A 14,920-nucleotide genomic window follows, 5' to 3' on the forward strand; every position below is an offset into this window, starting at 1 on the left:
TGAATTGACATCTCTGGGATGCCCGGGAAGGTGAAATCTTGGCTGTTCTTGGAGCCAGCGGGTCGGGGAAATCAACATTGATTGACGCGTTAGCTAACCGCATATCCCGAGAGAGTCTCAAAGGGACCATATCTTTGAATGGTGAAGTTCTGGAGTCAGACTTCTCAAAGTAATATTAGCTCATGACATCATGCAAGATGACCCATTGTTAACAATATTGAGTACGGTAGAAGAAACCCTCATGTTTAATTTCATGAGTAGAATTCAGGTTGCCAGAAACCCTGCCTAGGTTTCACAAACGACCCCGAGTTCAAGTCCTGATTGATCAGCTAGGCCTACGCAATGCTGCCAAGTGGAAGCATTGTGATAATGTCCATTCATCAACCGAGTTATAGAATCTTGAGCTTCTTAGACCGTTTGATCGAACTGTGTTTAGCGGCTCATCAGGGAGTATTCCTAGATGCTTTGCCGAATTTGGGAACCCGACATTTCCAGCCATAGGTCTTCCCCTTTCCATTGCCTTTGCGCTATGGACAATCCTTTCTAAAGTGTCCTCCTTTGTTATATTGTTAGCATTTGAATGTTCTAGGTCTGAATTTAGGTTGAGACCTAGATTTGCTCCTTCCACGATCTTGATTTCTTGTTTCCATTCAGCCTCTTGCAAACAAACTTTCTCCCGAGCCATCATTTTTATTTTTCAATATTTTTTCTTTAATTAATTAGAAAATAACCAACTTTAATATCTTTCATATTAAAAGTTTCACTTCCGTATATTATAACATCGATGAAGTTTTCATCAGAGTTCGACAAAGAGCATAGCAGAATAATGGCTTGGTCTTTATCCTCGATTTTAACCTCTATAATTTTCAGATGAAGCATAATTTTATTAAAATCACCGATATATTATTCGATGAACTTTTCTCCATGCATTTGAAGAGTGTATAATATTTTCTTCAAATACATCGATTGATGAGTGACTTCGTCATATACAAGCTCTCCCTTTTCGATCATAAATTTGTTGATGTATCATTTTCGACTGCTTCTCCTAGAACCTCATCATCCAAGTACAACAATATTGCACTATTTTTTTTTATCCACGATCTCATGCTTCTCAACTGCGGAGAGAGATTCCGCTAGCTTTTCTCTACTTTCCAAGGGTTTCACTAAACCTTGATGAACTAGTAGAGCTTTCATTTTCATTCACTCAATATTTTTCTTATCACACTTTCACTAGAAAATACAAAATAATGTCTTCACTCTATACAAACTATTTTATACACATTACACCTCTAAAGTCACCATTCAATATATATGGGATAAAGACATTACAAATAATCCTTTAAAATCTAAGTTTCTATTATTTTTAATGAAGAAATCCCCCAAAATTTTCATTATACAGCTTTGATTTTTTTTTATTTATTATAAATTTCCTATTCTCCACAAAAACATATATTATCTGTACAAAAGATCACATTATAAATTCATTATATTGAACACAAGATCACGATACATTAATTAAGTGTATTGTTTGGGTCGATGGGTTATATATTCCTTACAATCGGCCGTTTTAGGTCATTGAACAAATCCGGCCCATATAACTTTGATTCCGGACCCTTGATTTCAGCCAACGCATCCAAACCGTCAACTTACATTAAAAGGCCATGAAATTTCCACAGACGTGGTGGTCGTCACTCGTTAAGTCGACCCTTTCAAAAATTAGGGTTGCATTCGCGGCATTTGGGAATCTCACCTTATAGGTAATCGCACTCTCTTTTGGGATATTTATTTGTATTCTCGCACTTGTGTGATATATGCACACTCTTTTAAACGTTCATGTGGTGGCAATTTTAGTGATTTGTTGTCGTGAATCTTTTTGAGACTGCAGATATGGACTATGATGTTGTAGTGTCATGATTGCGTTCTGATAAATTGGTTTCGAGGCTCTTTTCAGTGTAAATGATTTGATTAGGATTAGTCTTCTTGTTTTCCAATCGGTGTTTCCTGCTTTGGGGGTTTTGCCCCGAAATTATCCTTGAACATTTTGCGCTTTTTGTTTTTGCATAATAAATTTTTGGGTTTGTTCGATGGATATGCTAGACCAATTACTGCGGATATATTTAAACTTTTCCTTTTCCTCCCTAATTCCACCGATAAATTGTGGGGAAATGGCGGTGAAAAATTCATGGCTGAGATGGAGGTATTTTGTCTGAGTGTCGGGGTTCCTGTCCCAGTTCTTGTCTGAAGGATGGTTGAATTTTCCATTTTCATACTCGTGTTTATGCATTGCCTTCTTTTGCTCTGTGATAATATTGTTGGCCTTCATTTCTTTTTTCATACTTCTAAATTTACAAATATTGATTGGCTTCAGATTGCAATGCCTCATCGTGATGATCGTGATCGTTATGGCAGAAATGCTCGCCTTTATGTTGGTCACTTGTCTTCAAGGACCCGTTCTGGAGATTTGGAGTATATTTTCAGCAAATATGGAAGGTAATTAACGGGTTTTTACCTCTCACTGGCTTTACACAATGATTTTGCTTCCTGTAATTTTGAAATTCTTATGAATTAACTGCTTATGCTTTCAACTGGTGACTGCATGAGTTGTTATTGTTCACTATTGTCCTATTAAAGGGGAAATCTATATATATTTCCGGTATACATTACCATTGATTCTCTAACTTGTCTCCCTCTCATTCTTTGCCACCATGATTCAGCTGGGTGTCCTCGAGGTGTACTTCTCTATGGACTATGTAGTTTTACTTTTTTTTAACTTTCAGCGTACATTACTGTTGATTCTCTATTTTGTCTCCCTCTCATTCTTCGCCACCCTGTATCTAGCGTAGTTTTTACCTCTATTTGCTTCTGCATCCGAGGTTAGCTACCTATGGATATGGTTTGCTTCTTATCTCAAAGTAAGAAAGCATTTGTTTCCCAAGCATTGTTCATACTGGGGAATTTTATGATCGTGTTTTTTGATGCATCTATGGGCCCGTAGGTGTCTTTGAATTTAACTTTAATGATTCTGTTGAAGGTTTCTGAGCGTGTATGCCTCATCTGGTGGTCATTGTTGGGTGGGTGAACTTTACCTGACCTGGTGGTCAATGGTGAGATGGTGGACATGGTGGAATTCACTCATTGTTAGAAGCTTTGGCGAGTCTTTCTATGTTGTGTTTTGATGTTTTTATGGAATTTGCAACTATCAAATTGGTGTTTAGTTCAAATTGAGGACCAAGTGTCATGCACCCCAGTACTTAAGTGAGTTTTGATGGCCTTACTGTTTCTGGCAACCATTTCCGCAGAGTATGTGACGTGGACTTGAAGCGAGACTATGCCTTTGTTGTATGTACCACCACTCTCTTTCTTACTTTTAAATTAAATTTGTTAACCTTTATGTTTTTTCATTTCATGCCTGGCTTGATTGGGCATTTTTCAACGGTGCGATATTGGTGTCCTATGTTGGTTTTGTGTCCATACCATATTAAAAGGAATATAGTAATCCTCGGGATGCGGATGATGCAAAGTACCACTTAGATGGTAGAGATGTTGATGGACGACGGATCACTGTTGAATTTGCTAAGGGGGTAAGAAACCTTTTGCTCACTTTCGGTTAAGCTCTGATGACTTATTAGACTTTTGCATTCAAACAGCAATGACTGCCTTTTAAAATTTATCAACAGATTCATGAAGCAGATCTTTAATTTTTCGCTGACGCATGTCGAATGTATGAAATTACTTCAATATTTTCATTTGCTATTTCAGTTTATGAAAATTTTAGCTGTGAATTTCAATGTTGGTGGTGCAGGTGCCTCGGGGACTTGGAAGAGTTCGAGAATCTGCGGGCAGAGGTCCCACACCTGGGTCTGGACGCTGCTTCAACTGTGGTCTCGATGGCCATTGGGCCCGAGATTGCACAGGTGGAGATTGGAAAAATAAGTGTTATCGCTGTGGTGACGGAGGTCATATAGAAAGAAACTGCCAGAACAGTCCCAAAAAGCCGAGGTACTTATGTTCCTTGGGCTCTAGTGACTTGTTTTATTTTTTGCATTTAATGTTGCTTGCATTAGTTTTTTTCACCGTCTCTCTGCTAGTTGTACTTACATTCGACGAGCCGATTGTCTTTCTAATCATTAGTTCCTCAGAAACCGAGATTGCTATGTGGTTGTTTGTTTGTTAATGTGAATTTTGCTCTAGGCGGGAGCATAGTTATTCACGTTCACCCAGGAGGTCACGTTCTCCACGCCGTGGCAGGAGTCGGAGTTTCAGTAAAAGTCGTAGTTACAGGTATAAGTGGTTTCATTAATTTCATTTTGGGAACATATGTCATGGAATATGAAGGAAAACTTCAGCTTAGATTGGATTTTTTTATTGTAACATGCCCAGAAAAATTCTCTAGTGTATGCTATCACTATCTCACTTGAAAAAAAAATTGCCAGCCGTTCAAGGTCCCCCCATAAAAGAGGTCGTGATGTTGAGTATGATGAAAGGAGATTGACGAGTCCAATTGGCGTTAGCCCTGAACCAAAGAGGCGTGCTTCTCCATCCAAATCTAGGAAACACAGCTCAACCCCTGTTAGAGACAGCCCAAGAGAAAGAGGAAGTCGTTCTCTAAAGAAAGGAGAAGATGAAACTGGTCAAGATGGCTACAGTAACAGTCCCGGGGAAAGCCCTTCCCCCAGGAGAGGCAGAAGGGAAAGGGAGAAAGATGGTTATAGTGACAGTCCCAAGGAGACTAGTGGAAGCCCTCTAAGCCCAGCAACTACAAGGTACGAAGCTGTGAATGGTAATAACCGCAGCCCTAGCCAAATCGTGAGGGATGATGGGAGTCCCGTCAATGATGATGATGATGATGATGATGATAATGCACGCCGCACTCCTAGAAGTAGCAGGTCTCCTTAAACAAGTGGTGTAAAAGCTGTTGAAACTTTGTTTGGTTGTGGTAGGTTCTTGAGACGTTGGTTTTGCCCTCATTTTTGTGCTTCAGGTTAATTGGTGCTATTAAATGACAATGTTAAACTGTTTTTATTCAATGAATGCCAATGGGAGAAGTGTATGGAACTTCATACCGCTAATGCTTTCCAAAAAGAAACTATGACTTTATTTTTGAGGAGACAGGATGATATGCTTGTGGGGTTGATTTCAACCCTGTGGCAGTGTTTGCAAGATCTGTGCTTTCAAGTTAATGAAATATTTTGAAATTGTATATAGAAGATGAAAACACTTAAAAAACATTGTCTTGTGACATCCTTGGGTAATATGCTATACTAAAGTTGCGTGGTATCTTAGTAACAGACTTGTAAATGAGAAGTGATTGCTATTAGGTAAATGGTTGAATGATTCAACCGACGATAAAAATAAGAGATGTTTTTATAGAATGGGATGAAAACGAATATTGTGGCAATACTTTTCATCCCCATCAATGACTCTTTAGCATAAATGAACATACCTTATTTGTAGTCTTAATTGTAGTAGAATATTAATCACCATTTATGAGATTGTTCCAAAACAGTGCAGGTAATGTAATACATCCAAGCCCTCTGAAGGTATCACTTGTACTATCAAAACTTTAGGGAGCGTTTAGATTTTATTTATGGTAGTTTGAAATATTATTTCTTGTAACATACTTCAAGGAAATAAACTGAAAAATCCGGTGGTCATTTGTTTGATTTTTTATTTCTTGAAACATACTTCAAGTATGGATTCCAGATTCTTCTAAATATGATATAAGAGTTTCTTATTTAGTATTTTATGTTAGAAACTATCATTATGTGAAAAAACCATGGTATTTTATTTTATGTTCATAGTTGACAAGAACGTCAAGTTAAAAAGAATAAAGTACTTGTTTCGGATGAAGATTTTCAAGTTTTATAACATTTTTAAAAGTAAAATATAAATTTCAGATCGAGTTCGATTAACTGAGCACCAGCTAAATTCATGACACCAAAATCATGAGTAAAATTGGCTGCTGGAGGTGATTGACTTGCGGAGGAATGGTACCTAGAATCAATGAAGCTTTCTTATCCCAATGGCAGGCAATTTCACTTTTTTGGAAGAAGACACATATCACACATGTTCTTCTCCCTTTTCAAGTAGCTTTCTACCTTTTCTCTCTTTGTAGATATTCAACTCCCGAGGATGGATACAAATTTAATTTACTCATCTTTTCCTTAATGCATTACTAAAACGGGAGAGAGTATTTATCCAAAAACAATGAGAATTCTTATGAAGTTTTATTTCATTTGGTCTATTAGCGTCCTCAAAAGTTTGCTGGAGATATAGTTGAGATCAAGAAGGTTTAAGGTTTGTTACTTCAATCTATGATGCAAGATTTAGGCATTGTACCGAACAGTGAGCTAGATTTCTCTGATTGCCGTGCTTATTACCTCACTTGGTATGAGAGTGAGTATGACTCCATTCGCTATGAGAGCAACTTTTATCATCTCAAGGAGTTTACGATGGTTCCAACTTTGAAGACACTGAGGATTACTCTTCAAGATCATTGTATGCTGACAGATTGACAGACTAAGATTTTAGAGGTATGGGAAATGCTGAAATTGGCAGTGGGAATTGGTTTGGAGAATATGAATCCTACTTTGGTGTCTGTTGGGGAGGAGGTGAAGCCTATTTGGATGGATGGTATCAAGAAGACAGCTCGTATCAAGAACAGAAGGATGGTATTTCTAGCAGTAACAATGATGATATGGAGCAGGATTACAGTGAAAACCAACGGTTTGTGAGCTGAAGGCGATGTCAGAAGTGGTAGCGGATGAACCCCTTTTGGCTTGGATGACTCGCTGTTATGTTATGAAGTAAGGGGTTTGCTCGGATTTTTTTGTAGGTAATGGGTTGATGACTTATTATTCTGAATCTGATGATCTGCTGCCAGAGAAGGATTTGGTGTCTTGGAATGCAATGATTGCAGGATACTCTCGAGGTGGGTTTTACAAGGAATGCAAGGATTTGTATAAAGTGCTGTTGGATTCTGAGGAGTTGAAACCGGATGCTATTACAGTTATTAGCACTTTGCATGGCTGTTCGCAGTCTAATGATCTCATTTTTGGTATGGAAGTGCATCGATACGTGATTGATAATCGGATTGAAATGGATCTCTCAGTTTGTAATGCAATTATAGCAGTTTACGCTAAATGTGGTAGCTTGGACTATGCTACAAGTATCAAAATGCTGTATTTGGCTAAGTTGAACTTGAAAGAATTTCCAAAGCAACCTTGAAAATCCCGGTTAGTATGAGAAGCCAGCTTTGAAAGACTTGAATTGAACAAATCTGGCGGTTTTTTGCTTGGACTTGTGACTCGCAATAGCCCGACCTGTTTGTGCTTTGTTATGTTAATGCGATGTGGCGCAAGCGTAAGATGAAAATAGATTAAGTAAAAAATTCGAAGTATTTTTTGGATGTGATGTTATCGTCGATCATACAAATAACTTACATCGTAAGAAGTTAAATCATTTTGTAGTCGTCTTTAGATCAAACTCTTGAAAAAAAAAACTTTAACAAGCACTCTGTTTTCTGCATATTGTATATTAACTTTCTAAAACCAACATCATTAACATTAACAAAAAAAAAAAAAGTAATGATGGCTCGACTTGGGGTATCAAAGAAAACATTGATAGATAAATGTCGATTACTAGTTATTTATTGAGCATTTATCCTCGTCTCATACTATTCTGTCCACCAAGTTGTTCGAATGGGCTAAATTCAGTGTCACTCGTTATTGTGAAAATTGATGATTATTTACAAGTTGGCGGGACCAATCAAGTGAATTTGCAGCTAATAATTAACTTTTTTAGGGTCGTGGGAATTATTAAATGGTGGTAAAATTCACAACGCAAGGTTTAGGTCTGCAGTAAAGTCCAGTATTTTAATATACATTTTTATATTAAAAAATTAAAAATTAAAATCTCATGGTAACTTTTTACAAGGGGAAAATAATAAAGAAGAGATCAAGATAACTTGATTTTTTTTAAATTTTCTAATGCCGTACAGATCAATGATTTAAAATAAAATTGAAGAAAGCTCAGCCAAAACTTTAAATTATCCATGCTATTCTAAGTTTCACTGTACTTGCCATGCAACTTCAATTTGAATACATTTCACTACATACTACTGAGTTGGATTTGGAGGAAGACGAGTGAGAACGTTCAAACCAAAAAAAAAATGATGGTACTTATGGGGTGAAAAATAAAAAATGCCGAGTGAGAAGGTTCAAACGAAAAAAAATGATTTTTTATTTTTCATTTGAAAGAATATGGGGCCCTATTTTTAGTGAAATCAGACGAGCAAAATTTGCCTAGAATGGTGGTTTGTTACTCAGTAGGTTAAAAGATGAAATCTTGACCAAGTAAGTTGAGGGAAAAACATACTGGAAACCTACAAGAGAGGAGGGGAAGAGACATCGATGGAGAAAGAGAGAGCCAGAAACTATTCAATGATGGTAAATAATAGAAATTGGTTGTTCGATGTTGAACTGAAAAATTCTCCTCAACCCTTTTCTTATCTACGTTCAACCCCCATAATCATAATCTGTGATCTCAATTCTGACATCAATCTTTAGAGATTTTATTTCGCTAGAAAAATTCCAAGAACCGATTTTTCTTTTTATTATCCGTTTGCCCATTTGATTTCTCTGACCCAGGAACAAATTCTGTCGCCATCAAATCTGATATGGGTTTGTACAGCTAAGGCTGTTGTTGAAAGGTAAAGCAATAAAATGAAAGGTCCACACGTATTCAAACAAGGTTCAAGGTATTCAAAGGCAGAAGAAGCCCTCCATATTCTCTGAACTAACCCGGATTACTGTTTCTCTCTGTTTTTTGGAGACACTTTTTCAGGGTGTGATTTTGCCCATACCCTTTTAGCCCTCTTATTATTATCTATTATTATTATTTTATCTTTCTTTGTCTGTCTGGTGCACATTAATGGTGTCTAGGCCTTGTAGTGCTGGTGGGTATATAGTTTTGAGAATCGGGGTTGTGGGTTTGGAACATAAGCAAAAACTGGAGTTGAGGTTGGGGTTGATGAATATATTGTTTGATGGTTCTTTTGGATAATTTATTTTGTAGGCTTAATTTGATTCACACACACATGTATAGATGGCGTTGACTACTGTAAGAAATTTGGAGTCGTCCTTAAATTATGCATGTTGTTTATTAGATCATTTGGACATGTAGCTCATATATTGTAAAATCACTACTCCAAGTCAAGTGGTTGAATGAAAATGGTGAAGCCTTGTTGGAAACCGTTGGTTGAGGGTGATGGAAGTTGGAGAAGAGGCGACAGGAATCGCCGAGGGGGCGATTTTAATGGCAAGAATGATGGATTGTTGTGGTATAAGGATTTAGGACATCATGTAAATGGAGAATTTTCAATGGCAGTGATTCAAGCCAATGGTTTGATGGAGGATCAAAGCCAGCTTGAATCTGGGCCATTGAGTTCACTTGATTCTGGACCTTATGGTACTTTTATTGGAGTTTATGATGGTCATGGAGGACCAGAGACATCTCGATACGTCAACCAAAGCTTGTTCAAAAATCTCAAGAGTAAGTTTCTTACCTTCAATTGATAGTTTTATCAGTTTTCAATTTCCCAAGTTTTTTGGAATTCATTATATATAGCATTTCTATGCAATTATGATATGATGATGCCTGCTACATTCCTGTTATAAGACTCCGTGGCGAAGTCGGCATATTGGTTGAAATCAGAATTCAAAAAATTTAGGGGTAAATCAACTACAAAATATACTGGTCTTGGAGAATTTAGAAAGCATGGCGACCGCACCTAGCGGCTCCTCTGCCCCCATGTCCCATGAGTAAAGTTGGCTGTTAAACGTTGTTGATATTTGTGGAACATGGTTTACCTTCAAGTCACTTCATATCCATGAACGTAGAAAATTTTAGTGCAGCATCTTTTAATTTTAGAAGTTTCTGGGTTTTCCCTTAAACCAAAAATATTTTTTCATCATCTTGCAATGAAGTTTTTCTTAAAGATTCGAACATGGTAAACATTTGTCATAATCATGTTTGTGACCTTTTCATGAAACAGAGTTTGCTTCAGAGCATCAAGAAATATCTGCAAATGTTATTAAAAAAGCTTTCTTGGAAACCGAGGACGAGTTTCTTGGTCTGGTGAGGGAGCAATGGCTCAATAAACCGCAAATGGCTTCTGTGGGAACATGTTGTTTGGTAGGGATAATATGCAATGGGCTCCTACACATTGCCAATGCTGGAGATTCACGTGCTGTATTAGGCAGGGCAGATAAGGCCGTTAGAGGGGTGACCGCTGTTCAATTATCAACCGAGCACAATGCTAATCTAGAATATATCAGGGACGAGTTGCGGTCGTTGCATCCCGATGATCCACAAATAGTGGTTCTGAAGCACAAAGTTTGGCGTGTGAAGGGTATCATACAGGTAATATCTTGGATATTGTTCCTTTCTCTTCAGATGAAGTTTGTTTTTGATTCAGTGGCGTAGGGAGGGAGTAGCTGGTGGGGCTATAATTGATCCCCTTTCTTTTAAATTTTCTTGATCTAGTATATTCCTTTCATAAACATAGAGGAAAATGTAATTGCATCCACTGCATTTGAAAAAATTTATAGTTTTTTAGCAAGTCCTTTGTTGAATCCCTAACCTCACCAGTAGTTTCATTGCCTATCAATAGCACTTATGTCACTTTGCAGCGCACGAGGTGGAGTTCCGTAGAATGAGACTTTTCACATAGAGTTCCCCCTGTAACTACTTTTCATCTGTTATTCAATTTGCAATGATGTAATATTCAAATCTTTAGAGAAATCTACTCTCCATGTTTTATAGACAACTTTTTCCACAAATTGACAAGAGCTTTTACGGGTATTTTGTTGTCATACCAGATATCAAGATCCATTGGGGACGCTTATCTCAAGAAGCCAGAGTTCAACAAAGAACACATATTGGCAAAGTTTAGGCTATCCGAGCCCTTCAGCAAACCGATTCTTAATCCAGAGCCATCAATATTTACTCACAAACTCAATCCATGGGATCAGTTTGTCATACTTGCTTCCGATGGTTTGTGGGAGCAACTTAGCAACCAAGAAGCAGTTGACATTGTCCACAGCCACCCCCATCAGGTTCGAATGTTCTTCTGTTATGCAAAAGGCTAATTGATTCCTGTTAATTTATTAAAACCATCATTGTGCCACAAGCTTCTGGGGAAAAAAAACGGGTTTTTAATAATTCCTATGCTCTCTGCAACTGCCAAATTAAATTTAGCTCCTCTATTTATTCATCGTGAACTTTGTTGTCACTATTAAAAGTTTGCTTTCAGGGCGTTGCGAAAAAACTTGTTAAAGCAGCTCTTCGAGTAGCAGCAAAGAAAAGAGAAATGCGATATTCAGACCTAAAGAAAATCGAACAGGGTGTGAGGAGGCATTTCCACGATGATATCACAGTCGTGGTGGTCTTTATTGATCCATCTGCTGTGAATAGAGGAACCTCTTGTGTTAGTTCCACTGTTTCAATAAGAGGAGGGGGCTCCATTACCTCCTCAATTTGTTAAGAATAGCTCATTCATATACTTCTTGTGAATCTCTTTTTGAAGTGCCATACTAACTGGATGTTGGTCACTTATGTATTCCATGATTCCGAGTATATTTCAGTACGCTTTTAGTCATGGGTCAGATGACGTTTCATTCGGTTAGTGTAAGCTTGAATGCCTTGTTCCCTCTCATTTGTTTGTAGATTTTTGTGAGTACTGATTTATTAGCTGGAATAAGTCATTAGGGTGATCAACAATTTGAGTTTACTAATTTGGATACAATTCGTTCTGTTTTCCTATGAAGGGTATCCAAATTTTTGTTTTAGAACGCAGCATGAACGCTTAACTTTTGTACAGATTGATTTCTTTCTTGACAAACGATTTGTGATATAAAATGTATTTCGTATTTTAAGAAACAAATGCAACATTGTCGACATTATTCATGAGAATCTTAAACAAGACAGTTTCATTAATAATTTTATGAACAAAGATCGATTTGGTGGTGATGATGCGTCGTCGTGAGTGTCTTGATGTCTCCGAAGGGGTTGACAGCAGAAGAGATTCATAAAGATTAGGTAGCAGCAGTGCCCGTTTCAATACAACAAGGCAGTTTATCTTTTGTTTGAATGATTAAACTGTTAAGGATGTATGATATACGGAAGAATGATAATTAATCAATATATATTATGAATAATATAATATTTTGAAAATTTAGAATCAAATATTATTTTTTGTGTCAAACTGTTTTATAATTGACTTTTATTTACATTTGGCGCAATGGAATGTAGGTTTCATAGAGGAATTTTTATGATCGCAAATACTTAAATTTATTTTTTTTTTTTGCTAAAACCTGAATATAAATAAATAAAAGTTATTATTAAACTAAAATTATTTTATTTGATGGGATGACCACTCGAATACGCCACTTGGATAATGTTATGTGAGGAGAAATTGATAGCTCGGGGGAGTGGGCTCCCACTCTCGATATCCCGTCGGGATTTAAACCTAATATTCAAATAATTTTAGAAGGTCATCTTAATGACCAAAGCTCATCTCATTCACCCGGATCCGTCAGATCATCTGAGGACCTGCCCGATACTCCATTTATCCAGATCAGTTGGAGGTCGTCTGAGAGCCATCCTAGCCGACCTCCCTACTTCCGTAATCTCTTGATCATCAAGAGGTGGCAGACCTCCCAAGCCGACCTCCCATAATATACTATCGCATCGATTGAGAAGGTTTGGACCGAATCTTGAGCTGAGCTCCCATAGAAATCCGTGTATTAGACGAGTTCATGCCTCAAACAGCTCCCACTCAGGAGTGGGTCTTATGTGAGACTGTCTCACGGATCTTAATTTGTGAGACGGGTCAACACTACCCATATTCATAACAAAAAGTAATACTCTTAGCATAAAAAGTAATACTTTTTCATGGATGACCCAAATAAGATATCCGTCTAACAAATACGACCCGTGAGACCGTCTCACACAAGTTTTTGTCCCCACTCAGATATATTAATGTGTAGCCCACAAAAATAAAGCTCGTACATATTTAATCTAATCTTATATAAGATTCTCAAAATCCAGAGTCCAACATATTCAGGACACTGCAAATAAGAATCCAAAGTCCTACAGAATTAGGACTTTACAAATACCTGAATTTCAATCGTCGAAGAATTCCAGTCGCATAAGGACTATTCTCCTATAAATATCAGGTTCTGGTCATTGTTTATGCATTCATACATTCACTTATTCTACATAATACACACACATTAAAACCCCTACATCTCATCACAAAATCCATAATTATTATGTAAATCTGAAAATTAGTTAATTAGTTAACATGAAATATTATATACCGTTAACAAACAATATCTACTTATACTTAAAGCCCGCAAACTCTCAAATTGGCCAGTTTCTTTCAGGTACCAGGTCACATTCCAGCTACGTGTCACTCCACCAACAACAAAGGCCAGGCCCAGCACCACGTGGGGCTTGCTCTTTCCTTCACCACACAACTTGCTTCCGGTTGCACCTCTTTTCCTTCGCCTTTTCAGTTCCTCCGTCTTTCTCTGTTTTCCTTATCTTGCTTTTCCTCCATCCATACTCCCGTCTGGAACGAACAGCATACGTCNTGGCCTGTTGGTAAAGCCATGAAATTTGGTCCTTGAGGAACTTCACCTACTGTACGGTTTCCTCAAGCATGGAAATCGTTACCATTTTCGAGCCTCCGAGTGCCAGGATCTGAAGCAAGAGGGAGAACATTCGTACGAAATACCGTCATTGCATGTCTTCCACCTGCTGAAGCCTCATCAGCATCGCAGAGTTCTGAAGAGAAGAGCTTGTCTTCACATGTTCAGAAAACGTTGCTGCCCACAATACCCACGCCTGAATCTCAAGCAAGCACTTCAAACACACAGAAACAACATATTCCAACTACGCTAGCCGATCATCAAATCAGTTCAACCGCCAAGAGAAGCCTCGACTCCAGAGATGATATAACAGAGAATGTCCCAAAACATGCTAAAAAGGACTAAGGTACTTACATTGTCCACACTTTTTAAATTGCTTCGTTAGTAATTTCTTAAAAAAATGTTTACATATCAAGTCTTTTCATAAACGTATATATTGTACTGAATAAAAAAGTTAGTACGTGTTAACAAAATGTGCCTATTATTTACCTTATGACAAACACATTGTAGAATATAATGTTCGTATATACTTTCCAAATAACATGTCTTCTCTTGGTATTTCTTCGCAGAATAATCATTCCCTTGATGTATAACTAATGTAATGCCTCATAAATTCGATTGCTTTCTTGTTATTTTATTAGAAGCACCATGGATATTTAGGCTAGGTTGGTGAGAATAGCACAATTTAGGCTGGATCAGTTGTTGATGGATGACCTAAAAAAAACTCCTGAGCTCACTCATAGGTTGCTTAGCTGGTTGAAAAAAGTATGTGTAATTTGTGCACAATAAATGAACTAAGATAACAACAGTTTAAAAAATTTATTACGCTCAGTTACGTATCAGTTGTACAATAAATAAAAAATTACAGTATTTTATTTTATACAGATGTATCTTTGTGAAGAGGAGGGACAAAGATAGTTTCTATTTATTTACTCTACACATGCACGTACACCTCAAAGTCACTAACTCTATTGATGAAATAAGAAAACTAGGAACGGAGCTTTACAAGCAAGGATAAAACCCTCTTCAAAACAACTAGGAAAAACAGTCTAAAATAACCTTGACCTTTTACAATCCTAAAAATAACTTACACGGAAGACTTTACGTCTTACAGCTAACTACTTCTATGTAGTTTAGCATTTTAGTTTCCTTTAATTTTTTAAAATCAACTACTACTTTTGCTCTAGAAAAAGTGGTATAATAGC

At 37.3% G+C, this 14,920-nt stretch overlaps 1 protein-coding gene and 1 pseudogene across 1 annotated transcript; both read left to right on the forward strand.

Moving 5' to 3' along the window:
• Positions 1 to 1,663: 1,663 nt before the first annotated feature.
• Positions 1,664 to 5,053, forward strand: LOC140959869 (uncharacterized). Its single transcript, XM_073417904.1, has 7 exons — positions 1,664 to 1,757; positions 2,369 to 2,490; positions 3,300 to 3,339; positions 3,486 to 3,581; positions 3,803 to 3,999; positions 4,192 to 4,281; positions 4,434 to 5,053. Exons 2-7 carry the CDS (start codon positions 2,375 to 2,377, stop codon positions 4,894 to 4,896), a joined length of 1,002 nt encoding a protein of 333 aa, XP_073274005.1. The 5' UTR covers positions 1,664 to 1,757; positions 2,369 to 2,374; the 3' UTR covers positions 4,897 to 5,053.
• A 3,227-nt stretch (positions 5,054 to 8,280) lies between these two features.
• Positions 8,281 to 11,888, forward strand: LOC140959868 (probable protein phosphatase 2C 38; annotated as a pseudogene).
• Positions 11,889 to 14,920: the final 3,032 nt, after the last annotated feature.

Source organism: Primulina huaijiensis, chromosome 15 (assembly GCF_012295235.1).
Source record: "Primulina huaijiensis isolate GDHJ02 chromosome 15, ASM1229523v2, whole genome shotgun sequence".
Taxonomy (NCBI): domain Eukaryota; kingdom Viridiplantae; phylum Streptophyta; class Magnoliopsida; order Lamiales; family Gesneriaceae; genus Primulina; species Primulina huaijiensis.